Source organism: Leucopleurus acutus (genome assembly GCF_964270905.1).
Source record: "Leucopleurus acutus genome assembly, chromosome: 1".
Taxonomy (NCBI): domain Eukaryota; kingdom Metazoa; phylum Chordata; class Mammalia; order Artiodactyla; family Delphinidae; genus Leucopleurus; species Leucopleurus acutus.
In genome coordinates this window covers 168,466,595-168,493,159 of record NC_139142.1, presented here as the reverse complement: position 1 = coordinate 168,493,159, position 26,565 = coordinate 168,466,595, and the positions used below count along the sequence as shown (strand labels likewise).

The following is a 26,565-nucleotide window of genomic DNA, read 5'->3' as shown; positions in this document are numbered from 1 at the left end:
GTCCAGTGGTTAGGACTCTGTGCTTTCACTGCTGATGGTCCGGGTTCGATCCCTGGTCAGGGAATTAAGATCCCACAAGCCGTGGGGTGTGGCAAAAAAAAAAGGTATTAAAAAATAAAGATTGCTTTTAAAAAAATCCAGTACAAAGTTATGCAGTCATTTTGTTATGTGAGAAATGACTGTAGAAATATGTATCTTGAACTTGGCTTCTAGCTGGCTTCAATAAGGTACAAAATCAAGGGCTAATTGATCCTGGGACTCTTTCCCAATGAGCCAAGTAAACATAACTGAGTTATTTTTTTTACCACCCACAATAAGATGATGCTTTCACTGAGTTGCTATAGAAATGTTCCAATGATTTTAAATAGTATAAACATCATACTAAATAGCAACAGGCAGATTTATAGCCTAGAAAACTTACCCCAATCTCTTTTAAATCTTTGTCTTGTAGTAACTGAAGTGGATCAATAAAAGTTTGCTTTACATTAATATCAAGAGAGTCTTTCACCTCAGCCATTAGCTTCATGGATTCGCCAACTTCTATCAACGCATTGCCTTCAATAGAAAATACAAATAAAAAAGTTTCTTTAGCAGACCTAACTCTAAGTTAACAGTGATATCTATGTAATTTTTTCCCAAAAGTTTGTGATGATCAATGGTGTGTAACAAGGTCCTCAACTCTGGGACCTTTGAATCTTGACCCAGAGAAAAGAAAATGTAAAAACGAGAAAGTCTTTCTAAATATTTTCCACATTTTCCTCACTACTTCTGCACTTTCTCCACGGCATAGAATAAAACTCTGAGGCTCAGACAGACTGAGGCACTTACCGTATCAGCCACTAGATGGGGTTAAAGCTTCTTTTTTTTAACTGGTAGTTTTGTGAACTGGCACCAAGGGTTCCTTAGAGGCGCAAGAACAAAATCCGTCTTTGTAAACAATCAAAGGATTCATTCATCAGGGGTTAAGTATTAACCAGTAAAGATTACAACAGAAATAAATGAACAAAACCTCATCTCAGCTTCTAGCTGCTAGGTCTTCTCGAGGCCACTCCTTGTATTCTTGAGATGGTTCTAAGTTTCCCTACCCCTTCTGATGCCAAAGAAAGTCTGGCAGTGTCACACAGGACAGACAGCCTTTCAGCAGGGTGGGAAGGGTCTGCTCTTGCAGTGAGGTCCAGGCCAGGCATGCCAGACGTGGGCAGCGATGGGCAGCTTTAGCTGGATTAAATCCTGGTGTTCGGCACCAGCTAACCTGCAGTGATTTGAAAGCAGGCATCCTGGTAGCTGAGCACTATGAGGGTTGCAGGTTTTCTAGAAGACATGTCTGGGAAATGCTGCACTAAACTGAACGCTTTTTCCTGTAGTTGGGGTCTTCCAAATCAATCTCATAAAAAGTTAGAGCTTGGGGCCTCTCAACTCCCAGGCTTGAAGGAGACCTGAAATCCCAGCCCAAGAATTTACATTTCTAGCTAATTCTGACCTTCAAGTTGTTTCACCTACGAGTCATAGGCACGTACAGTTTATTCATCTGTAAAACAGGGATAGCAGTATCACCTCCCCTCACTTTTTATTTTTTTTAAGGAATAGCATAGACAGTGTATGTCACAGGACCTTGCAAAATGTAAGTGGAAACCATTACTCCAAACCACAGCTGACCGAGACTCCGTTTTGGCGCGTGGGTAGCTTTGTTCCTCCTGGGAGGCTGTGTCTCCTTAACTAACTCCCCAGAGTCTGGTTCTAACTCATTCTGAGATGGAAATGAGAACGTCCTTTCCTGGCCTGAGGACTCTTTCCTGCCCAGCTGGTCAGAAATGGAGGATATGGCTTCTGACCCCACTGCTCACTCTGCCACCAGTGCCCACACCCCAGAATGTCAGTTAATTTAGCTTTGACGAAAACATTTCTAAATATGTTTCTTACAAGGCGCCAAAGGTGACATTCTGCATATTAGCTGTCACCTCCATGGGTCTGATACCCCCTCTCCCTGCTCAAGATTCCAATTCCACGAGGACGTGGGACTCAGCCTCCACCAGTGGAGGTCTCTGCCCTTGAGGAAATTTCTGTGTGGCCCGAAGAAGAAAGCATCCGACAGCACAGTCTTTTCCTCAGAACAGCAAGCAACCCCTCTGCTCCTAATGCCCTCCTGATGTCAGCTCTCTCTCGCTGGGTACCTAGGAAGCTACCAAATAGTCTGCCCTTCAAATCCCCTGCCCTGTCCCTGACCAGACGCACTGCAGGACTGTCCGTGGATGCCAGGGCCTGCCTGGCGGCCTCTCCTGTTCCCTCCACTGGTCAGCCTTCAGGACAAGGAATAGGCCATCTTGGCCCCATTCACCCAGGAAATAAAATAAAATTCACATTATACTGCTCTGAAGGATACTGTTACCCTCTGTGACTAACTAGTGTTTTAACATATGGGATTTTTTTTTTTTAAGTTTTCAAAAGACTTTCCCCCCACTTTCCTAGATGAATGACTATGGCCTAATACCGGAATCGTCAATTTCCATATCTTGCTTTGCTACCACTACATGAGTAGCAAACGTGCCAAATTCTCCCGGAAGATTTAACATACCAAATTCGACTCACACCTAATATAATTCATCGATTTAAAGTAATCTCAATCAAAATTTAATAAATTTTTTGGGGATTCCCTGAGGGTCCAGTGGTTAGGACTCAGCGCTTTCACTACCAAGGGCCTGGGTTCAAGCCCTGGTCGGGGAACTAAGATCCTACAAGCAAAAAAAAAAAATTTAATAAGTTTCTTGTTTTTTAGTAGAGAGGACTTAAAATGACTCTAAGTTTCATCTGGAAAAATAAAACAGATGAGTATGTCCATGAAATTTTTATAACATCTAGGGGAAATTTTAGTTAAATATATTAAAATATATTTTAAAATGACAATATTTAAAACAACATGACACTTGATCAAAACAGGGTACAGACCAAGAAAACAGAAGAGAAAGACCAGAAACAAACTTAAAATATATAAAATTTTATAACAAAAAAGTTATAGAAAATCAGCAGAAAAAGGTTGAACTTTTCAATAAAATGTTAGGGCAACTGGCTATGTATTTGTAAGAACACAAAATGAAAACCCTATTGCACAGTACTCATCCATTAAATTCAGGAGCTTGGGAATTTAAAGGTAAGAAAAGAAAACATGTATGAAAATAAAGTATAAATAAACATTTACACAGCTTATTAGTGAAGCAGGGAGGAGCGGAAAAGTTTTTCTAAACATGATACCAAAGCCATAAAGCATAGAAGAAGACCAATGAGCACCACTAAATAAAAAGCAAATATCTTCTTCCATTAAGATGACCTCCACCTACAACATCACAAGGTACATGCCTACCTGGGGCAAAACTTCATCAACATACGAGACAGACAAAAAGCAAGTATCCTGACCACTGAAAAGGCTCATAAACCAGTAAGAAAAAAAAAATGAACACCTTAATAGAAAAATAGGCAAAGGACACAGATATACAATTCACAAAGATGATGACAAACGTGAAAAAAAAAATCTACCTCACACATAATCCAAAAAATAAAGTTAAAACAGCGCCCAGATATCAGTTTTATTTGCTATAAATCAAATTATCAGTTATTTAAAAGGAAACTAAAAAGACAATTCCCAGAGTTAGTACCTGTGCTGAGAAACACACTCTCATACCTTCCTGGCAGGAATGTCAAAATGGTATAACCTTTCTGGAGGGTCATTTGGGACTATGCTTCAAACACCTGAAAAATCGGGCATACTCTTTTTTTTTTTTCTGGTCAAGCACTATGAGTTTATTTAGTAATGTAAAATCCAGTGATGATTAATTTTTCATAGCTGCCTACATATACAGGTTTTCATGGCATACAGATTGTCAAGAGAGCTCTCTAGGTTACAAAAGATACTTGTCACCAGATTTTTTCTGCTAAAATAATAACTTTAATGGAAGATATGGCAAAAAAATTAGATAAGATTTGGTACAGTATAAGACACCAGCAGGGTACAGTGCCAAATTAAGAACAGAAAAAAGGTCTTTAGAAGATAGCAGGTTCTAATATGTATATGCATAACTGTTTCAATTTGTGTACACCTGAAACTAACACATACTGTAAATCAACCATACTCCAATAAAAACTTTTTTAAAAAAGGATAGTAGGTTCTAGCTATTTATCAAACTATATAAACTTATAAGTAAAGCCCTACCAAATTAGTGTACCAGAGGTACCAAATTTGTATACCAAAGGAGTGGGACTTAGAAAGACTGCATTTCTTTTTTGAAATTCAAAGCATCTCTAGGAACTAGAAAAGTTATTTTACAGATGACTACACTAAAATTTTAAACAACAAATGATCTACTAAGGCAACGTAAATATGTTTCAAGGCTAGAAAAACTATCCCCATACTTTCCTGACATCACTCTAAACATAAGAATCACAGTATGCTAAAATCTCAAAGCTAATATATTAAACATATTTGATATTTGGAGCTTTCTGAAATTATTTTTAGAATTTTACTTTACAAGTGGGAAATGTACTTTTAAGTTTTTAATGACATTTTCCTCCTAGAGATAGAATTTAGACATTTATATCTTTTCAGAGCAAAAAAGTCATCAAAATAGGAGACTAACATAGTACCAGCCTACAGATAATGGTTACACATGCATGTGTCTTTATTAGTCTCCAAACCATTAGGAATTTATTTCAAACAAGGTTCTCTAAGCCTTCATTATTTGTATGCAAAATCCAGAGAAAACCAGTTTTATCAAATTACGATTTCATGGTCACGATCAGGGAAAATGATACTCTTCCCTGTGAAGAAATACATGTCAGTCGTTGCAGAGGCAATTTAGACCTCTTTTATTGTCTGTTACCCAGGACAAACCTTTGCCAATATCTAATTACCCATGGAATCAAATTTAAATAAAATAAAGTATTAGAAGGTAGCCCATATGATGGGTATAATTTAGATGATCTTAGCCTAAATTTATCTTTTGCTCCTCAGTAAAGCATACTGACTCAGATATATGTTCCACAGATGATATGCTTTTTCTTAATCAGTGCAGAAATAGAATTTGTACATCCTGAAAATATGTTTATCTGTCTATCCATGAAGAAAGCTTCCTCTTATTTGCCTCTGTCTTGTTTTGAATATATAATTCAGAGGTTTACAAACTTTTCCAATGACTGTATTTCAGCTTGTGTTTCATCAGGGAACATTTGAAAGGATGTTTTTATTTTACAGGTTTACTATTTGAAATTCATTATTGCTCAAGTTAGTAGTCGTGGGCAGTTTTCCTGTAGAGAGCAATTCCAAACACAATGAGTAGATGCCTGCTGGCTCGAATCAATAGGTTGTACCTCTTGTCCTTTCCCTATATTTGACCACACACTATTCTGTTGTCCATGGCCTCAGGCAAATCAAATTGGTCCTTCTTCCCACCCCTCCCAAAAGGCCAAAACAGTTCAATGGCTAAGTGTTAAATAAGATTTATAACTGCCTGCAATAATCCTTTGAAGTTTTCTTACTAGAATGAAACATGAGTTTTAGGAGAGTTTCTGATTTAGTTGAAGTGGGGGGGGCGGGTAACAAGCAATAGTCACAGTATTTTTAAAAAATATAATAATTCAGTGAAGATTATACATCAACTGATGTTGCCCTAAGTTTTCTCAGTTTTAAATGATTTTTTTTTAATTGCTAGGGAACAGGTTTAGACACAGGAAATAAAATACAGGCCAGTCCATTATTTACATGCTCTTCATCTTGGCCATGAGGTCTTCCAAGCTTTCACCAGAATCTTCCATTGTTACTTCAGGTACAGAATCTTCTTGCTTTGGGGGAACTGTATATGCCACTGTAATTCCTTCAGGTAAGTCAGGAATTGGACCTGAAGAATTTTTCAGTTCCTCTTCTGAAACCTCAGGTACCAACTGAATACCCCACTCATTGTCGTCATGTATTATCTCTTTCTCTTCTTGAACAACCTCCTGTGTGGGCAGTGCTGCTACCTTTTTCTTATATTCTTCCCGTTGCTTCTACAATTTCTGTCATCACACTGAGGATCTGGCTTCATGGACATAGTAGGGAAAAAATCCTGCGTTGCATTGTATCCAAGGTAAAAACTAACAGTACCAAAATTTAACAGAAACTTTAACACATTTTGTACCAAGATCCCAGCAACCACTCCCATAGTGGTAGGAAGACTGGCTGCACAAACACCTTCTCGTTTCAGTCTTCTCATCAATATTTGCAGCAACTACAAGTGGTGGAGCACACACAAAACAAGCAGATTCTCCAGGAATTATGAGCTGTATATGCCCTGAAACTGCATTTTCACTGACCCCAGACTCCATCCATGTTTGTCCAAGCTCATTACAAGCTGTATTTATTGTCATTCGAGCTTCAAAACTGTCCACACAGCTAAGAACTAGGTCAACAGGTTTTCCTTCTTCTAATCCACCATTACTTATTCTATTCATGAAACGTTCAAAGTTTTCTACTGTGGTTACATTGTAGTTGTGTACTTCAAAAAGAACATCAGGATTAATGTTCCTCAAAGTATGTTCTGCTGCTTGAACTTTACTTAATCCTGCTTGATGAGGCTGGAAGAAAAGTCTATTCATATTGGCCAGTTCCACCTTGTCATAGTCAAAGAGTAGCAACTTACCAATGCCACATCTTGTCAGCATTTCAGCAGTCACACTGCCAACTCCACCAACACCTACTATTGCTACAGCAAAGGTACGGAGTTTCTCATAGTCACTTACAATTCCCATTCGTTTCAATGCCATCAGGCGGCTGTAGGGGTTGGAATCCACCACTTCGGGGCTCATCTTTTCGACGCAGGCCCGACCGCCTCCTCCATCGCCGCCCCCCACGGCCTGGCAACTTCTCTCCTGGGCCAGTTCCCGCTCCGGCTCCTCGACCCACTGCTGCAGCCGCTCCACAGACTCGGCCATGGCTGCGACCCTGGCCGCCAGTGCTCCCAGCCCTGGTCGTCGACGTCGCCGCCACCTCACGCTGTTGGCCTGCTGGGCCCGCGAGGGGTATGTGAGGAGGCACCTCGCAACGGCCGTCCTAGCCCACAACCCTGAGGAAGCCCTCCCGGCGCCTCCCGGACTGACAATCTCCGCCGCTCCCGCGGGCCTCCCGGCCGGGCATACTCTTAACCCAGCAACTTCACTACCAGGAATTTCATCTAAGAACATAATCTTGGATATTCCCAAAGCTTTATCCATGAAAGTGCCTATCGTAAATGCTATGTAATTTTTATTTTTTCACATAAAGAAGAAAAATCTAAATACCCTAAATGGGATTGATGGAACAAACTGTGGATACATGGACTATTATGCAGCCTTTAAAAACAATGTGGTAGAAGACTGTCTTATGACATGGACCATGCTACAGCCAGTGGGAAGAAGCAGATTACAAAAGGGAATTAGGGTATGTATACTATAACCCCATTTTAATTTTTTTAAAGGTGTATGTGAATATATAGATGAGAATAAACAAAAGGTATAAAGGATATACAGCAAAGTGTGTAAGTGGGCCCATCACTGGGTAGGGAACTATGGGTGATGCTGGCATTTTCCTTTATTTTACTTGCCTATGTTTTCTAAACTTCCTGCGATAAACACGTATTACTTTTCTTTTAATTTTTATTTATTTATTTATATTTTGGCTGCGCCACTAGGCATGCAGGATCTTAGTTCCCCAACCAGGGATCGAACCCGCGCCCCCTGCATTGGAAGCACCAGGGTCTTAACCACTGGACCGCCAGGGAATTCCCGAACATGTATTGCTTTGATAATATGAAAAAAATAACAAGCGTTGTTAAGATGAAGGTTTTGTGCATAACCTAAAATCAACAAAGGATGCATTCTCAGCTCTCCCGGGTGATGTGGGAATACTCACCAAAAGCGGAGCCTTCCCCGAGCTCCTTCCCGTATTTCAGCATGCAGTCGCCCAGCAAGCCTTCCGTCTGTGGGTACCCCGTGGTTTTCACCTGTCCTCGGATCTTCGACACAGTGTTCAGCATTCCTAGCTTAGCTCTGTATGCTTAAAAACATTATCATTTGTAATTCCTTAAAATGGCACGGCGGAGTGACAGGTACATAGCATGTAACAAACGGGGCTGGAGAAATCAAGGTCGCCCTAGACAAAATGTCAGAGCCCTGAGACAGGAAGGTACCTTGTGTCACCAAGTTACTCGCATGGTTTTCTAGATTCTTAACCAGGGTGGGTGCTAAGGGCACTGTTGCACAAACGTGATGAAAAATAGAAATTATGGTACACACTGTGGACTCCCAAATAATAGTAACCGGGGCTCTCATTACCCCACCCACAGCTTACTCACTGAGTCACACACTGACACCTAGGCAGACAAATTTTCCTGGGGACCAATTGCAAACTAACAACAGAATTGCTGAGGTGGGTGTTGCAAACCAACTGGTAGTTAACAGCCCCCCACACCCAAGAGTGTATCCAGAGTGATGATATTTAACTTCGTGGTACAGGGCCACTGCGCTGCACACTCCTGTCTAGGAAGCCTAACCAGTAGGAGACAGATGCCCCCGTGGGGAACCGGAGTCTGTGTTGATGGTCCCTCAGGTGCAGCTCCACTCCTGGACCCAAGGGAAATGACAGGTGGCCACTAAGTCCTTTCTCTGACTTAGGCCATGAGTGTTTACTAATCCCAGCTCTGTGCGACACACCACGCTAATTACTGGGACTCCAGAGAGACCTAAGACAGCCTCTGACCTCAAGGAGCTCACAGTCTAGTTACTGGAAGGCAGAAAATACAAGATGTAATTATGCAAATAAAGTCTGATGTGGTGTACAGAAAGGAAAATATAACAATACGCTGAATAAAGATGGAAAGGTGCGCCCAAAAGTGCAGAAATAGTGTAAGATGAAGAAGGGGGAATGCTTATTATGGTTTATAACCAACAGATAAAGAGTAGGCTGCTTTGACCAAAGAAGAAATTAATACAGGACAAATCAGGAAATACCTAGGGGGAAATGTGACTATGAACTGAACACCAAGCTAAGGATTTGGGAATTTATTCTGTAGGCTAGGTGGTGGGTGAGATAATTTTAGGTTGTAAAGGGGTAAATTTTTATTGTCTTTTATTTTAATAATTACATATTTATTGTGCATGCAAAGCACCAAGGATCCTGTTAAAATGTAGAGTCTGATGCAGTCAGTCTGGGATGAGCCCAAGTTTCTGCATTTCCCACAGTCTCTCAGGGGATGCCGAACCTCCTGGGCCATGGACCACACTTCGAGTAGCAAAGCTTTAGACACTCACGGTGCCAGTCTTTTTGAATCTTGCCCACCTCATCCTTGAAGCACTTATCCTCCTGGTCCCCAGGCACACAGGCTTCACTCTCCCGCCACACAGACACACAGACACACAAACACACAGACACACAAACACACACACACACACACACAGACAAACACACACACACACACACACACACAAAGACAAACACACACACACACACACAAACACACACACACACTCTGCTCCTCTTCCCCACTGTCAGGGCGGGATGTGGGATGCAGCAGTCCTGTGACTGACGGCCACTAAATGGAATGAGAGGCTGCTAGGCCTCCCTTCCTCTTCTCCAGGAATAACCAGAGGTGTCTGGCCAAGTGGACACTTTGGCCAGTACCTCCCTACCCCATTCCAGTGTCAGCTCATTGAGGGCAGGTTCCCTTCCAACTCAACCGTATATCCCAGGACCCAGGAAACCCCCTTGCCTAGAGGGAGCATTTGCTAAACATGTGTTGACTGATTCATGAGGAAAAGGGGACTTGTGTGGTTCAATCACTGATGAGGCCCAGGAAGAGATATATAATTATGCTTTTTAAAACTATAATCAGCTGTACAATTTTAAAAAATTCTATACCTGTCATCCTGCCTGGACATAATATTTTATTCAATGTATGTTTTTAAATTTATTTTCTAGATTTTCAGATGGTTGGATGTGTGCTAATTTCTACAGCCGAGGCAATCACGATAATTATGTGCAAATAATAAATTCATACGAAGTAAAGGCAGATTTGGAAAGCCACAGAATTCAAAGCTTGGACGCCCTCTATTGGTTTCTATAGTTTAGAACTTAGGAAAACTTCATCAAGGGATGCTGCTTCAATACCTAGGAGTGAAAAGACCTCCTGTCCAGAAGCTGCGGTAACACTGGAGCTTCTCATGTTTCTCATGTTTATCATACCTCACTTCATCAGCATTTAAGTCATGAAGTGAAAGCCATTTCAAAGTCACAGGCACCGTTAGAACAGGATGGCAGAAATTTTTAAAAAAAGAAGAAAAGAGGAAACAGCTGAATAAGAAAACATGGACAAAATATTTAGTGGGTTTCCGAAGCACCTCATAAAAAACGTCTTTGCTTAGCAGTGTCTTGCTGCTAAGACCAAGACTCCACCCAAATAACGTCACCATAGTTCACAGAAGTGTCTGTTCTGTTTGTCATCAGCTAGGATTCACTGCAACTACCTTTAGTCACTCAACTTAAAAAAACTGAATTTCATTATTCGGACACAGAGGACATTGTTTCTAGATCACGTCAACCATACGCTCGGTAAACCTAGATTATTAGAATCTGTGACAGCGAATGAACAATTGAATATTTCAAGACATTTTCTAACTTTACCTGGATTCGGCTGAAGATATTCTGTAGCTTTTGAAAGAATTTCTGCAACAGCTTTATTGGTAACGTCTATTTTCTTAAAAAAAGAGAAACACATGAAGATATTGGTAAATGACCAACAGTGAATTCTACAGAAAAACAGAGAAATAAATTTGATCAATTTAATATTTATAACACCATTTAATGATTTTAATCCAAATGGACATTTTCAACATTTTTGGAAGAGGTAATATTTTCTTAACTTTTTGATTCTGGGACATCCTTCCAATACTTGCTCCTCCCAATGATGGTGGAGAACACTAACTTCTTATTCAACGTTAAAATGAATATTAATGTAATATTTAGGAAACTTGGACAAGTTATTATGCTCCACTAGATTATCGGTTGTGCTTGAAGGTCCCTCAAAACCAAGACTAGACATTTCTGAGCCAAACTTTCCTTATTTGCTGGGTGAACTTGAATTTCTGTACTTGTATAAGGATGCCATAATAAGGATTCATGTAAGAAACGACCTCAGTAAGCCAACGACAAAAGAATCATCATCACTAGTATCAATATTATCACTGAAATACATATTCTTCTGTTCTGTGGGCAGAAGATGCTAACAACAAAGGTTTCCCTGCCAGGTTAAGACTGAATCTTTCCTTCCTCAAAACCATTCCTGTATACTCTGGCTGTTGGTTACCCAGAAAATGAATGTGAGACTACACAATAAAAGTTAACTGTGCGCATTTCAATAGCTTTACTTTATACCATCAACAGCCCAAAAGAAAATGTTTTCAAGGAAAAGGAGATCCTGCCTATAAGAGCAGCAATTAAATAATAAGCAATAACGAGGAAGAAATATTATGAGAAATGTACAATACATACTTGAAAAGCCACATTCCTAGATGGGAAAATTCAGTTTTGGAAATATGTAAATCCTCCCCCAATTAACATGTAAAAGTAATTCAAAGCCTATCACACTTCCAATTTTTTCTTTTTTTGGTTAAAACTTGGCAAATTAATAATAAAGTTAGATTCATACATCACACTACATACAGGATTAAAAATATGGACCTAAAAACAAACTGTAAAAGTACTAAACTAGGCAGGAGAATATTTTGAAATACGGGGGTGGAAAGGATATTCCAGGCATCACCGAAATCCAAGCATCATAGATGAAAAGACCTAAATTCTGACTCCATAAAATTTCAAATGGAACGGTGAAAAGACACAATACACGAAGTTTGATAAAAGTGGTGAACAGAAACTAAAATGCAAAAAAATAAAGGGTTAGTATCTATTATACTCCGTACTCCCATTAGAATAAAAAAGCAACCTGACTAGAAAGAAGGCAATCCACAAAAGAGGAGAAATACAAGCTGCTTATAAACATTTGACAAAATATTCAGGAAAATTATAAATTAAAAGGAGATACTTTCCACTCACCAGATTGACCCCCCAAAAATCTTTTTTAATTGACTAGACGCCATATAAGGTATTATACAGGTATGGAGTAATGGGCCCTTTCATATACAATAGGAGTGCTAAATGATACGATCTTTCTGAGATCAAGGTGAAGTACCTATTAATGTACCATCTATCATACTTCCAGGGGCTTAGCATCTAGACACATACCAGTAAACTGCACGGAGGTAAAAAGATGTTTCTTAGACCATTTTACATAGTCATAAAAACTGAAAACAACTTAAATTACAATCAATAGGAGATTGACTTGATAAATTGTGAGACATCCAAGTAAGGAATACTCTTTAATCACAGGGGGAAAACACACAGAAGATCTATAGGTACTGGGAAGACGTCCACTGTACCTTGCTAAGGAAAAAAGCAAGCTGGGAGTGATGGCTAATACAAAAAAACTCATTTTTGTCATTTAAAAATCTATGATCTGTTCCCGGTCAGAAGCTTTCAACGAAGCACTCTCATCCAACCTGAAATTGTATTTGTTCCCCTTAGCTGAATGCTTAAATTTGGGGCCCCAGGAAGGTTTAAAAAGACAGTACAGAAATGAAGAAATGAATCAAACCCATATTACTGACACACGTGTGCTAGCTGTGTGTGGGGGAATGTGCCTGTGTGTATGTGTACTTGACCTGGTAACGAGTTTTGTAAACTTTGAACTCTCTTCAGTATGTTCAATTGTTTATGAAGATCTTTGAAATGTTTAAGAAAATTTGATAACTTAATGTTTACATTTTATTAGAGTTACAAGAAATGTAAGTGCATAGGAGAATCCTGTTTTAGATTTGATGTTAAGTTTGAGGGACTCCTATGCACTGCATTTGTATTGCAGGAATTTGCATTAAGGGAATTTGCTGAATAATGTAACTAGTTGGTGACAAATGTATAAGGATTTCATCTGTTCAGCTTATGACTTAATGGAAACTAAAATGAAGATTAACTAAAAATGATCATCATTTTTATACTGAAATTACTAATTTATAAATAAAATCTATATGTGCAGTTTAAGGCTTAAGAAGAACTAGGTTTTTTATCGTATAATATCGCTTATATGTGGAATCTAGAAAAATGGTACAGATGAACTTATTTGCAAAGCAGAAATAAGAGTCACAGATGTAGAGAACAAACTTATGGTTACCAAGGGGCGAAGGGAGGATGGGATGAATTGGGAGATTGGGACTGACATATATACACTACCTATGTATAAAATAGATAGCTAATGAGAACCTGCTGTGTAGCACAGGGAACTCTACTCAGTGCTCTGTTGTGACCTAAATGGGAAGGAAATCCAAAAAAGAGGGGATATATGTATATATATGACTGATACACTTTGCTGTACAGCAGAAACTAACACAACATTGTAAAGCAACTATACTCCAATAAAAATTAATTTTAAAAAAAGAAAAAGAAAAAAACCTAGGTTTTAGATTTATAACTTTATATATATTCAATATTAATTAAAACACAACGTAGAGTGGTCATTCCATGTATACAACCCTCTTTGGACATGAAAAGCCACCAGGTATCTAGGAGTCACCTCTGAGGGGTGAGGATGAGAGGAGGTAGAGGCGGGAATACTTTCTACTTAGACGCTTCTATTTCTTTTGGGAAAAAAATGCCAAGAAACAAATGGCCTAAAACTCACAGGCCTTGATGTATACATACTGGTGGTGCTTCCAGGACAGCGCAGGAATCAATACAAGGAATAAACCCTTTACAAATTAAAGAGGATGCCACTAAACATGTTGGCAAAAATAGGCAATCAAGTTGAACACTGAAAAAAATAACTCACGTAGTTTAAAAACAAAAAAATTAAAAACAAAACCTCCCTTCTAGAATAACTGAGGACATCGGGGGGGTGGGTATGTGTGTTCAGGTTAGGAAAATGCAATGCAAATATCTCAGCAAACCATCAGGACAAACAGGGGAAAGCAGAGAGGTGAAAATTATTTTTGTAAAGCCTACCTGGTGTGAGGGTGTCTTTGTTGGTAGATTAAATCTGGAATTTCCATCTGTGTTGGTACCCTACCCCTGAGGTGCCCAAAGCCTGTGCCACTGACACTCCCAGACCTCAGCCCTTGGGTTAGAGAGCTGCTGGCAGCCCTGATTTCTGACACCTGTTCATAATAATTTTTTTTTAATTTAAAGAATCGGGAGATTGGGATTGATATGTATACACTAATAGGTAGAAAATGGATAACTAATAAGAACCTGCTGTATAAAAAAATAAATAAAATAAAATTCAAAAAAAAATCCACATCTGTCACAAAAAAAAGAGTTCTTGGTTTTATTTATTGATTCTATCTTTTTGTTATTATGGTTTTATATTTTATTAATTTCTCATTTATCTGTATTGATTTCTTCCGTCCACCTACAGTGATTTACTTTGCTGTTATTTTCCTAGCTTTTTGGCTGGAATGATTTATTCACTCTCTTCCAACAATTTATTTTCTATTAAATGCATTGAAGACTTAGCCATATATCACAGATTTTGACATAGACAGTTCTCATGACTAAGTGATCTTTAATTTTACTTTTCATTTCCTCTTGAAACAAGAATTATTTTTACATGTTCTCCCATTTCCAAACATCCAGAATTTGGCAACTATACCTTCCTTGTAATCCTTGTGTTCTATGATTTTACTCTGAGAAATCTGTTGAGTTTTTTTCCCATATCCCAATAAATAACTGATTATTGAAATTGTTTTAAAGAAATTTGAAATGAATTCTCAATTTGAGGAATGCAAATATCTATATGATTTACAATCAAAGTTAATAGTCATACTTTATGAAAATTCTCTATGAGCCTATCTATTATTTATCTGTTATTTTATGAGAAAGGTATGCAAAATCTTCTACTCTGATTTTTGTCAGTTCTCTATGCATTGACAGCTGTTACCTTACATATTCAGATGCCATGTTAAATGATGCATAATGGTTCATAACTGCTATAATTTCCTGAGAGATTACATGATACATCTTTCTATAATTTTTTAAAACCTTCTTTTTCCTTTTAGTGGCCTCATAATTCACCTCTTCTAGAAAGTCCTTAAAACTTCTTGACCTATTAAATATTTCCATGCTTTTCACTGCTGTAATAAAACAGATAATAGATTTTCTTTTTGTATTTCTTCTGTCACTCATTCAGGTTTGGGGAGGGAAAGGAAGTAATAAACAAGAGGGGTCTCAGTCCAACAACCGAAACTAAAATTATTGAAATGTACTTTTAAACTTAACATCTCAACTGAATCATTTTATTAGTAATAAAGTTACACAAATATCTTTATCTATCAAGAGATTTTTAAAGTAATTTTAGGTATGCCAATGATGTTTAAATGTTCTATGTTTTTCAATCTTCAGAAACTAACTTTTTCCAAAAGCAAAACAAAATAAGCTTTCTATCAAGGCCTTAACATTTCTAGAAAATTAATTGTGCTCACCCAGAAAATAAGAAGCTCCCTGGAGGACAGTGTGGCCAGATCCAGGGTATCCTGAAGACAGTAACCCCTACACCTCCAAGGCACAGTCTGGGGCTGGACTTTCTTCCCCAGAATCTGCTGAAAGCTCTACTACCTGCTATAGCCTGTATCGTCCATGTTACACCTGAGGAAAGATGCTTTGCTTTCTCTCTGCCCTCTCTCACCTGGGGACTCTAATTATTAAAACTAGGCTATGTTTAAAGGTCCCAAAACAAAGGGGAAAGGACCTGAGGAAGCTGATAATTAGTGATGGTCCCACTTCTGCCTCCACCTAAACTACTTCACACAGTTGACCAGGAAGCTTGTTCAGGGACCGAGACTCTACAGTCTTCCTTTGTCATGTGTTAACAATCACGTCTGTAACGTGCTCATTGTATTTTTTAAATGCTTTCATACACGTTAATTTTTCTGCATAATTCTCAAAACATCCACATGAGGCAAGCAGAGCACATATTATCATCCTTGTGTCACCCGTCAGGAAACTCTGAAACCAGCTTATCCAAGTTGATTGACATGGCTGGTTCCAGTGGATAAAACTTACTTGTTATGCAGCTGCTGAAACACGTGGGAACAGGGTCAGAGTCTTCCACACATTAAATCAATATTTATATATTCGAAGAGCCTCCTCCCCGTCATACATTTCGACTCTCCAAGATATTAAATCACAATCACTTTGGCCTACACTGTTTGCCAAGATGGACCATCTTTTGAGCATTCTGACTCTTGTCCACTAGAGGGAACCAGTTAGCCAATATCCCATCTCCCAAGGTCCAGGGTCTTTATTTGGACCTTGAAGTATAAAAGAACTGCCTTTTGGACGCCATAATCCACACCTGAATTCAAACATCCTAGATCCCCATTCTAATATCCTTTACAGTATCAGTATATATCACATCACAAGGAAAGTCAAATTTATAAAATAATTTACATTAAAATGTTCTCTTACCCTTTCCATGTCAAGAAATTCATCATCTAGTTTCGTTCCTTCAACGCCACTTATTTTTTCACTAAACAGCTGTAGAAATAAACACAAGTAATTGTACTGTACAATCATCTGTTATCACAGTATTTTACCCAAATTATTACAAACAAAAACAAAAAAACTCAGGTTCAGCTTGTTGGATTTTTTTGAATTAAGTCATTTAAGAAAATTGTTGGAAGGAGTAACCATAGCTAAGAACATGGGAAGACACACATTCCTCATTCATTCAACAGATATTTATTATGCACCTACTATATGTAAAACACATGGTAGTTGCTCTAGTAGAAACATAAATAAGATTAATCCTGGTCATCCAGGAACCCACAGTTCAGCAAAAGAGTTCATATACCAACAGTCAACTAAATTACAAGGGAGAGGGCTTCCCTGGTGGCACAGTGGTTAAGAATCCACCTGCCAATGCAGGGGACACGGATTCGAGCCCTGGTCCGGGAAGATCCCACATGCTGTGGAACAGCTAAGCTCGTGTGCCACAGCTACAGAGCCTGCGCTCTAGAGCCCGCAAGCCACAACTACTGAGCCCGCAAGTCACAACTAGTGAGCCCACACACCACAGCTACTGAAGCCCACGCGCCTAGAACCTAGGCTCCGCAACAAGAGAAGCCACCGCAATGAGAAGCCCGCACACTGCAACGAAGAGTAGCCCCGGCTCGCTGCAACTAGAGAAGGCCCGCGCGCAGCAACGAAGACCCAACACAGCCAAAAATAAATAAATAAACTTATAAAATACAAGGGAGAAACAATAAGAATACAAAATAATAGTACAGAACACAAATTATTGTAAACATCTTAAGTGATAAGCATTTCAGTGATTCATAGAAAGGATTCTGCGAACCTACAGTGTAAAAGGTAAGGGTGGGATCCATCCAGGACTTGTTTCCTAGAAGGCTTGGCATCTAAACTGGCTTTTTAAGGACAGGGGACATTTCAACGGGCAGGACTGAAGGAAGGCCTTCTGGTGTGAGGCAGCATGGAAAAAGACCCAGAGGCAGCAATTCGTAGGGCAGTTTCTCAACCTTGGCACTCTGATATTTATATCAGATAATTCTTTGCTGAGGAGACTGTCCTGTGCATTGTAGGATGTTTAACAGCATCCCTGGCCTCTACCTACTAGAAACCGGCAGCACACACAACCCCATTGTGAAAACCAACAATGTCTCTGGACAGTTGAGAACTACTGATATAGGACCAAGTGTGCTCAAGAAACAGCAAGAAATTTGGTTTAACTGTAATGAATGGTACTCAAGGGAGAATGAAGGAAAATAAAAGCTGAAAGGTAGGCAGAGGCCAGACCACACAGATTCTCAAATGCCAAGGTAAAGAATATGATTGAGAAGTCCCTAGAGTTTCTTCATCAAACAATGCAGTTGGAAAACCTTTTAGAAAACCAACTTTGGCTCCAGTGTGGGTTGGATTAGAAAACAAGGAGACTGGATGAGCAGTAGAAAATATGTTAAGTCACTTTCTTTAGAAAAGTACACATCTACAGGATTTGTTTACACCTTTAAAATACTTATATGAATATAAAACTCAGTAGTAAAGGGAGGTGGGTACCACCAATTAATGGTAAAAAAAAAATTGTATGTTAAGTGTGGTTTTCTGCTACTACTTACACTACTACTATCAGACACACAGTGTTACTGTTTAATAGGAAGAATATACATGCAGACAGTATTTAACTTAAATTTGAGGTGTGAGAGGGAATTACTTGAAGAGAGATGAAAGATTACCAAAAAAAGGCTACAACTCCCCATCTTCCCTGTTTCTATGTCTTTGCCATCCCTCCTAGACAGAGCTGGAGTCTATTTCCACCTTAATGAATCGAGCTGGGCATGTGACTTGTTTTGACCCATAAAAACAAGCCTAGGCTCTACAAGATCTTGTGTGCTTTCACTCGTTCTCTTGAAACCCTGCTGCCACCATGTGAACAAGTCTGAGATAATTTGCTAGGTGGTGAGAGACAAGTGGCCCTAACACCTTCAGTCAGGACAACCAGTTAATTCCCCAAACCAGAGCTCCTTAGTTTGACCTCCAGCTGACTGCAGACACTGTGAAAGCCCAGCCAATACCAGCTTAATCTGCTGACCCATGGAAGCATGGGTCATTTACATGGTCATTGTTCTAGACCACTAAATGTTGGAGCACTTTGTTACTCAACAGAAGCTGACAGATACACTAAGACAATAGTTTTTGTTTTCAGGCTCAGTATTGAAGTCAGAGAGGATTATTCTAATGCCTTGATGCCAGGGGTAACCTTCAACAAGAACAATTGAGAATCCCCTTGCCATACACCAAGCAGTGTTTGAAACAGATATCCATCAGTTAAGTCCCCCAAATCTCTTTTTGTTCAGTAGTGAAATCATTTAAAATATTGGTTCTTAACTTTGTGTAATTTCTGAAAATTACTGAAATTTCTGAAAACTTTGTGTAATTTCTGAAAATTACACAACCACACCTGAGGAAAAACCCTCCACGTTCTGTTACATGGTAAATTGTAAAAATGGCCATAATGCTTTGCAGTTCCTCCCATCAAGATATGGATTTTATTTCTCCACCCATAACTTGCTTTGGTCAATTGAATAGAATGTAAACAACCCTGTGTGAATATTGACTTTGGACCTTATAGATACATTACAGCTATAAAGAGACTTGGTAGATACTTCTGCTCACTCTCTGAGGTCCACTGTGACCATCTCCATGTGAATAAGCCTGAGCTTGCCTGCTAGAGAATGAAAGAACACTTGGAACAGAGATAGACATCCCAGCTGAGCCACCCCAGAGCACCAAAACCACAGCTCACCTGACCACTGACCACCAAGAGGTCAGTAAGCCTGAGCCCAGCTAAGATCAGCCAGACCAACAGACCCACCCAGTAAATCCCTGCTCAAATTGCTGACCTACAGAGTTGTGAACTAAATAAATGGGTTTTAAGTCACTATGTTTGGGGGCAGTTTGTTACACAGCAAAACTGACTGATACAATTACCTGCAATTTCAGAGGGCTACTGGAACCACAGAAGCCCATGCATATACCCTTGTTTTAAAATATCCCTTTGAAAATCCTTCTAGTATTGAGAGTTAGACCTGAAACTTACCCAGCCTGAATCAGTTCTCACTGGTTCAGGTTATACTTGTTCTATTTTTAGAAATCAGAGTGTCTAACAGAAGGAGTGTTCCCACTTTTAAGAACAGAAACTAATGAGATTAATATTTGTTTCTTATTTGGAAGGAGACACCAATATGGGATTTTTTTCAACAGGAGTCATGGTTAAGAGTCATGATCATTTCTCTGTTTTTCCTGAATTCCCCAGTGATGTTCAGCTATTTTGAAAAGTAAGCATAAATAGACGCATGGGGCTTCCCTGGTGGCGCAGTGGTTGAGAGTCCACCTGCCAATGCAGGCAACACGGGTTCGTGCCCCGGTCTGGGAAGATCCCACATGCTGCGGAGCAACTGGGCTTGTGAGCCATGGCCGCTGAGCCTGCGTGTCCGGAGCCCGTGCTCCGCAACGGAAGAGGCCACAACAGTGAGAGGCCCACGTACAGCAAAAAAAAAAAAAAAAAAAAAAAAAAAAAGACGTATGATATAAGCTCTTTAGACCACTTGATATTTAATTCTTCATCATTCAAGAAATATTGTTGAGCATCTACTATGTGATAGGGAGACATAAAGATAAGAAAGACAGGGGTGATCACTACAGGGCTCCTGATCTCATTCCAGAGTTACAGAAACTGCAGTCCTATTTCTTTTAAGTGTTGGAAACTATATATAAATACTGAAGCTTCTACTTCTGGTCAAAATGACTAGATAAACTCAACTATGATACATGGCCTATGCCCTCAATACATAGCAATGAAAGATTAAGTATCAAAAGAGAAAAGCAAAAAGATAAGCAATGCTTAAAAAGAGAATAAAGTTTTTGTAGGGACAAGAAAAGGAACAGAAACACAATATGGCGAGCAGGGTTGAAGCCTCACTCTTGCTGAGCTTCTTGTCTGCCACACGCTCTGGCAGCCAGCAGTCTGGTTCCTTTTGGGTAAAAAGGGATCTAAAGTGGTCCATGAGACAAGAACCTGGAATCAAGCTCTGCTCAAAGCCAGGGGATGGGCAGGAAAAGGAGGCTGGAAAAAATATCCAGATGCAAACCACCATCCGAGGTTAGTATGTTTGGGAATCTGCAGGCTCACGGAGACTGGAGAGCAAAGAACCAATCAAGTTACCACCTCCACCCCCCCACCAGCTCTGTGGCTAGATTGAGATATCCCCAATATCACCATAGAGCAGAAACCATCATTCAGCACCTGGGCCTTAGGAAGCGAGGTGGAAGAAATCACAACCACTAGATAGAAGGGTGCACAGAGGGATTACAAGTGACAAAAAGACCCCCTCCCCAATTAAAAGTTAGCCTCTAAATCTAAATTCTAAGGCCCATGAATCAATATAACATCAAGTAAGACAGCCAACAAAATCACAGATCACAACATGAATTTACCCCTGGTGAAAATACTTTTATGAAACAATCTGACAAAGACTTTATATGTTTAGACATTACCAATATGATAAATGAAGGAATAACTTCTATTAATAAAGAGCAAGTAATTACACAAAAGGAGGGGATTCTTAAATAGCTCTAAAAAATTAGAAATCTTGGAAATAAAAAAATAGATAGTCATGAAAATGAAAAATTCAAGAGATGATATAAACTCCAGACTGGGCATAATCAGAGAGAGAACTGGCAAACTGGAAAATATTACTAAGGAAACTCATCAAAGAACAAAAAATTTTAAAGGACAAAGAAGTCTTACTTTTTTAATATGAAATGTCAATGAATATGGAGCATAAGTGAGAGGCTCCAAGATATACCTGATAAGCATTCCAGAAAAAAGGACATCATATGAGAGAATCAATATTTTGATTTAATAGCTCTTTTTTTCCTACAGTTAAAGGAAGATATGAGTCTACAGCTTGAAAGTGCACTCAAGTGCTAAGCAAGATAAATATTAACTCATACCTAGACACATCAAGATCTCAAGAATAAAAATTTCTAAAACTACCACAGGGGGAAAAACAAACAACCAAAGCAACAATAAAAATGACAGATTTCTCTTTGGCAAGAATAGACGCCAGGATACAATGGAGGTAAAGCTTCAAAGTGCTGAGAAGAAATAAGTGAAAATCTAGAATTTTATGTCTCCCTAAACTGTTGTTTAATAAAGAGAACAAAATGAAGATATATACAGACTATCACAGTCACTAACAAAAGTAATGCTAAAATACTTCATCAAGGAAATAAAAATTGAACCAAAATGGCAAGTATGGATCACAAGAAACAATGGTGAGAACAGGAATTGAAAAACTATGGTGGTAAATGTAACTATTGATTAAAAAACAAACAAGCAAAAGGTAAAATTAAATCCTTAAGCAATAATAACATAAGGAGTGGGAAGGGTGTCCAGTGGATTTTTTTTTTTTTTTTTTGCGGTACGCCGGCCTCTCACTTGCGGCCACTCCCGTTGCGGAGCACAGGCTCCGGACGCGCAGGCTCAGCGGCCATGGCTCACGGGCCCAGCCGCTCCGCGGCATGTGGGATCCTCCCGGACCGGGGCACGAACCCGCGTCCCCTGCATCGGCAGGCAGACCCTCAACCACTGCGCCACCAGGGAAGCCCTCAGTGGATATTTTGAACAGGCTAAGGTTTGTCTGTGTTCAGGAGGAGGTGGGAAATGGGCATAAATGTAACACTGTTATAATAATGTATGAGAAGTATCTGCTTTATATAATTAATGGTAGCTACTAAAAGCACAAAAAAATAATATACATATAATGCTATGTGGGTTATAACATAGTATCCATACCAGCACATTTGGAAAATCAGTGTTTTCCAATCCAAAAGAAAACAAAGGCAAAGGATATGGAGGGGAACATAAAAGATGACCAGTCGAAACTACAAAATAAGACAGTAATCAGAAGTCCAAATAAATTAGTAATCATTACCTGTGTAAATCAATTCAATTCAACCCATGCAAGGATAATTAATAGAGTAGATTTTTTAAATCCAGCTATATAAAGCTTTTAAGAGACACACCTAAAACACAATGCACAGAAAGAGTGAAAACAGATAAATTATACATACTAGGAAAATACCAATCAAACTAAACCCGGACAACAATAATATCAAACAAAAAAGACTTTAAGGCAAAGCATTAATAAGGATAGAGACTTAACCTAATAATAACAGGAGCAATCCACCAAAATTCTGTTATAATATAATCCACCTAACAGCATAACTTCAGAAAAAAAAAAAAAGTAAAGCAAAAACTGAAAGAAATAACTGAAACTAACAAATCCACAACCATTATGGGGATTTTAACACAACTCTGTCAGAAAACTGACAGATTAAAAAAAAAAAAAACTTGGAAGGGATATAGATGGTTTGAATGATCAAATTAATAACCCTAATCAAATATGCACGAATACATAAATCCCTCCAGTCAATAAACAGACAACGTATAGTCTTTGCAAGTACAGATAGAACATCAGAAACACTGACCATTTACTAGGTCACAAATCAGTATCACAAAGAACATATTTTTAACCATAATGCAATTAAGTTAGAAATCTACAATATAAATAACTATGTAGGTATAAAATTTTAGAATTCAGTCCTAAATTACAATGAGTTTAAAAGGAAACCCTAAGAGGAATTAGCAAAATAATAACAATAAAAATACTATATGTCAAAACCTGTGAGATGCAGCGAAAGCAGTGTTTAGAAAGCACCGTATTACTGTATTTTTTTAAAAATTCATTTTTTTAAAAAAACACCTCAGTGTTTCAAACTGACACATATCATTCAATCTAATTCAACAAATATCTGAAAGTACCAACTAGGTCAATATGCTAGAGATACAAAGATCAATCAATCTACATTCCAGCCACTTACAGGCCCATTGAGAAGCAAAAGTAAATGCCCACAACACAATGAGATGCAGATAATAGAGATGCAGAATTTGCTGTTCAAACTCAGATGGAAGAAAGCAAATTAAATGGATGAAAAGATGCCAAGAAATTTCCAGAAATGAGCCTAGAAGAATATATGGAGTGCACCAAGGAGACTAGAGAAGAAGTGGCATTTCTGGCACAGAGAATAGCATAGGCAAAGGCATACCTTATTAAAAAAAAAATATATATATATGGGCTTCCCTGGTGGCGTAGTCGTTATGAATCTGCCTGCCAATGCAGGGGACACGGGTTTGAGCCCTGGTCTGGGAAGATCCACATGCCGCGAAGCAACTAAGCCCATGCGCCACAACTACTGAGCCGGCGCTCTAGAGCCCGTGAGCCACAAGTACTGAGCCCATGTGCCACAACTACTGAAGCCCGCGCGCCTAGAGCCCGGGCTCTGCAATGAGAAGACACTGCAATGAGAAGCCCGCACACCGCAAGGAAGAGTAGCCCCCGCTCGCTGCAACTAGAGAAAGCCCGCACACAGCAACGAAGACCCAAAGCAGCCAAAAATAAATTAATTAATTTTAAAATATATATATATATGAAGGCACTTAGGAAACAGCATAACAATACAATAAAGATAATGAAAATGGAAATCTGACCCCAAATGAAAATGAACATACAAGCATATAGGCAGAGGTCAGATTATGAGGCTGAATTTAATCCTGTGGGCAATGGATTTTTAAGCAGGTGAGTGATATGACTGGGTCTGCATTTCAGGAATATTACTTGAATGGTCCATGGGAGAATACACTGCAGGGGAACCAGAAGGTGGACAAGGAGATCCACTGGGAGATAAGAAGGGACACACAGAAGATGAAGAGGTAGACTGGGGAATAGTGTCCAAATTTCACTCTAAAACTCTCCTATCTTCTTCAATTTTAAACACAAGTTGCCCTCACCTATTCAGCTTCTCCATGCCCAAACACTGCCTCTAGCCTGGGCTGACTAGATGGAACTTGCGAATCTAAAATACACATAACTAAGGGAATGTGTCTCGTGTGGTCTTCCCCTGGTGAGAAAGAGGATTATGCTGCAAATTAGACCTATCCCAGGATTGCGTGTTGCTATAATCAGAGAGAAATCTTCATTCACCATCTACTTCTTGGTAGGCTCCAATTTTGTCAATAACAGGAAAATAAAAACCATTTTCAAAGACTACAATCAAGCAGTGATGTAAAAGAAATTTATTTGGGGGACATGAAGCTTTTGCATTCGGCTTTTCTTCTAGATGTGCTGGGGTTTTAGGGGTAAATGTTAACACAGCCTTGGCCTTATTCTTGTGCAAAAATCTGTTTTCAAAGAAACCTTGGCTTCTCTACCTTCTACCCTTTTATGAAGCAAGAAAGTAAACAGCAAGAAAGCCAGAACCTAGGAGAAAATGTAAAAAAGCAAATTTTATACCTCAGGATTTTAGAATGTGCTCTAGAACAGTATGTGTTCCACAAAACACTAGCGGCACAGGGTATGAATAAAGGTCAGACAAAAGAACAGCTCTTTCACCATATAAGCTTGGAAACATGGGGATAAACAAAATTAAGCAGATTTCTTTACTAAAACACTTTTCCGAGACTTTAAAATGTAAATGGGCATTGCAGATTTCCAACGGGGTGCATATAAGATAGAGCATTTCCCACCCTTATGTGGTCATGAGAGATGTCTCATACAAGGAAAAATCTCAGTGGAGATTTTGAGAAGTCCTGAAACAAAAATTTCACCTTCTCTACTAGCTCCTTTTTTTTTTTTCTTCTTTCAACCACTTAGTAGCTATGCTCTGCTCTTATCAGCTTGGAAAATATGGCAATACTCAAGGATAAATATAAATAATTAAGGAGACTTGTAAGTTGTTAACATTAGGAGATGAGCACAAGGTATTTGTGAGCGCTCTGTACTAGTTTTGCAACTTTTCTGTAAGTTTAAAATTATGTCAAAATATAAAATTTTTTTAAATCTCTGAAGGCTTCAGAGAGCAACCAAGGCAATCAGGATCTGAGGGGCCAAAATCATGAAGAAGGGAAATGCACCGAGAAGAGCCATGCATTCACAGCTGCTTTTCCCCTTTGGGGAAATTCCTGCCTTGCAACACACGATGTAAAAAATCTGAACAGAAAGCGTTAGCCTAGAACCTGCAGCAGTCTCACTGGGCTGGAGAGAGGAAAATTGAAGTGTGCTGCAACCTAGGAAACCAGGATAGAAGAGGCCAAAATTCCAGGAAAATAAGGAAACATAAAGAAGTAAACCCGACAGGTTCTGTGCAATTTCCTCTCAAGGCTTTTGATAATTCTTAAGCTGTATATGCACAGAGCAAGATGCTAAGCTACCAGTACTAAGAGGCTGCTATAAGGCTAAAGATCTAAGCGGAGGTTTCTGCATTGTCACAGTGATCAAGAGACAAAATTAGAGTTCCGGATGCCCAATAACGAGGAACCTCAGTAAATGGGTTTTTGGTTCAAACCCTGAAGGCCTAAGGCCCAGGACTAACTGCAAGGTAGAAAGAGACATGCCCTCACAAAGCCTGATATGTAAACTTGAATCATTACAATCCCTGTTTGCATCAAGATTCTTGACCTTTACCCTCATTAGGTGCCAGAATAAAATTTCTCTCTGGAGGAAATCTTCACATATAGTATCTGCCATTAAAATAAAAAATCACCTAGCATGCCAGAAGACTGAACCCAACAACTGAAAAGTAAGAAAAAGAAAATCCAATAGGCAATCCCAATACTGACATCAAAACGATCTCTAAGATAGCTATGATTAATAAACCCACAGCTAACATCACACTGAGTTGTCAAAAATGGAAAGCTATCCCTCTAAATTAGGATCAAGACAAGGATGCCCACTCTCCCCACTCTCATTCAACTTGGTATTGAAGGCCTAACCAGAGCAATTAGGCAAAGAAAAGAAATAAAAGGCATCCATATTGGAAAGGAAGAAGTAAAA

The 26,565-nt window shown here is 39.1% G+C and overlaps 2 protein-coding genes across 2 annotated transcripts in view; both read right to left on the bottom strand.

The window, feature by feature from the left end:
- Nucleotides 1-26,565, bottom strand: part of ADAMTSL3 (ADAMTS like 3) — a gene marked incomplete at both ends in the record, with an annotated part of 539,369 nt that overhangs the window by 433,970 nt on the left and 78,834 nt on the right. The window contains 4 exon segments of the mRNA XM_082852534.1: nt 422-555; nt 7,910-8,053; nt 10,676-10,748; nt 16,562-16,630. Coding sequence (XP_082708660.1) covers nt 422-555; nt 7,910-8,053; nt 10,676-10,748; nt 16,562-16,630 — 420 coding nt within the window.
- LOC309970332 (ubiquitin-like modifier-activating enzyme 5) lies at nt 5,743-6,954 on the bottom strand (the record flags this gene model as incomplete). Its single annotated transcript, XM_082852662.1, is given in 3 exon segments — nt 5,743-6,030; nt 6,036-6,225; nt 6,227-6,954. Coding segments are annotated over 3 exon segments (1,206 nt in total).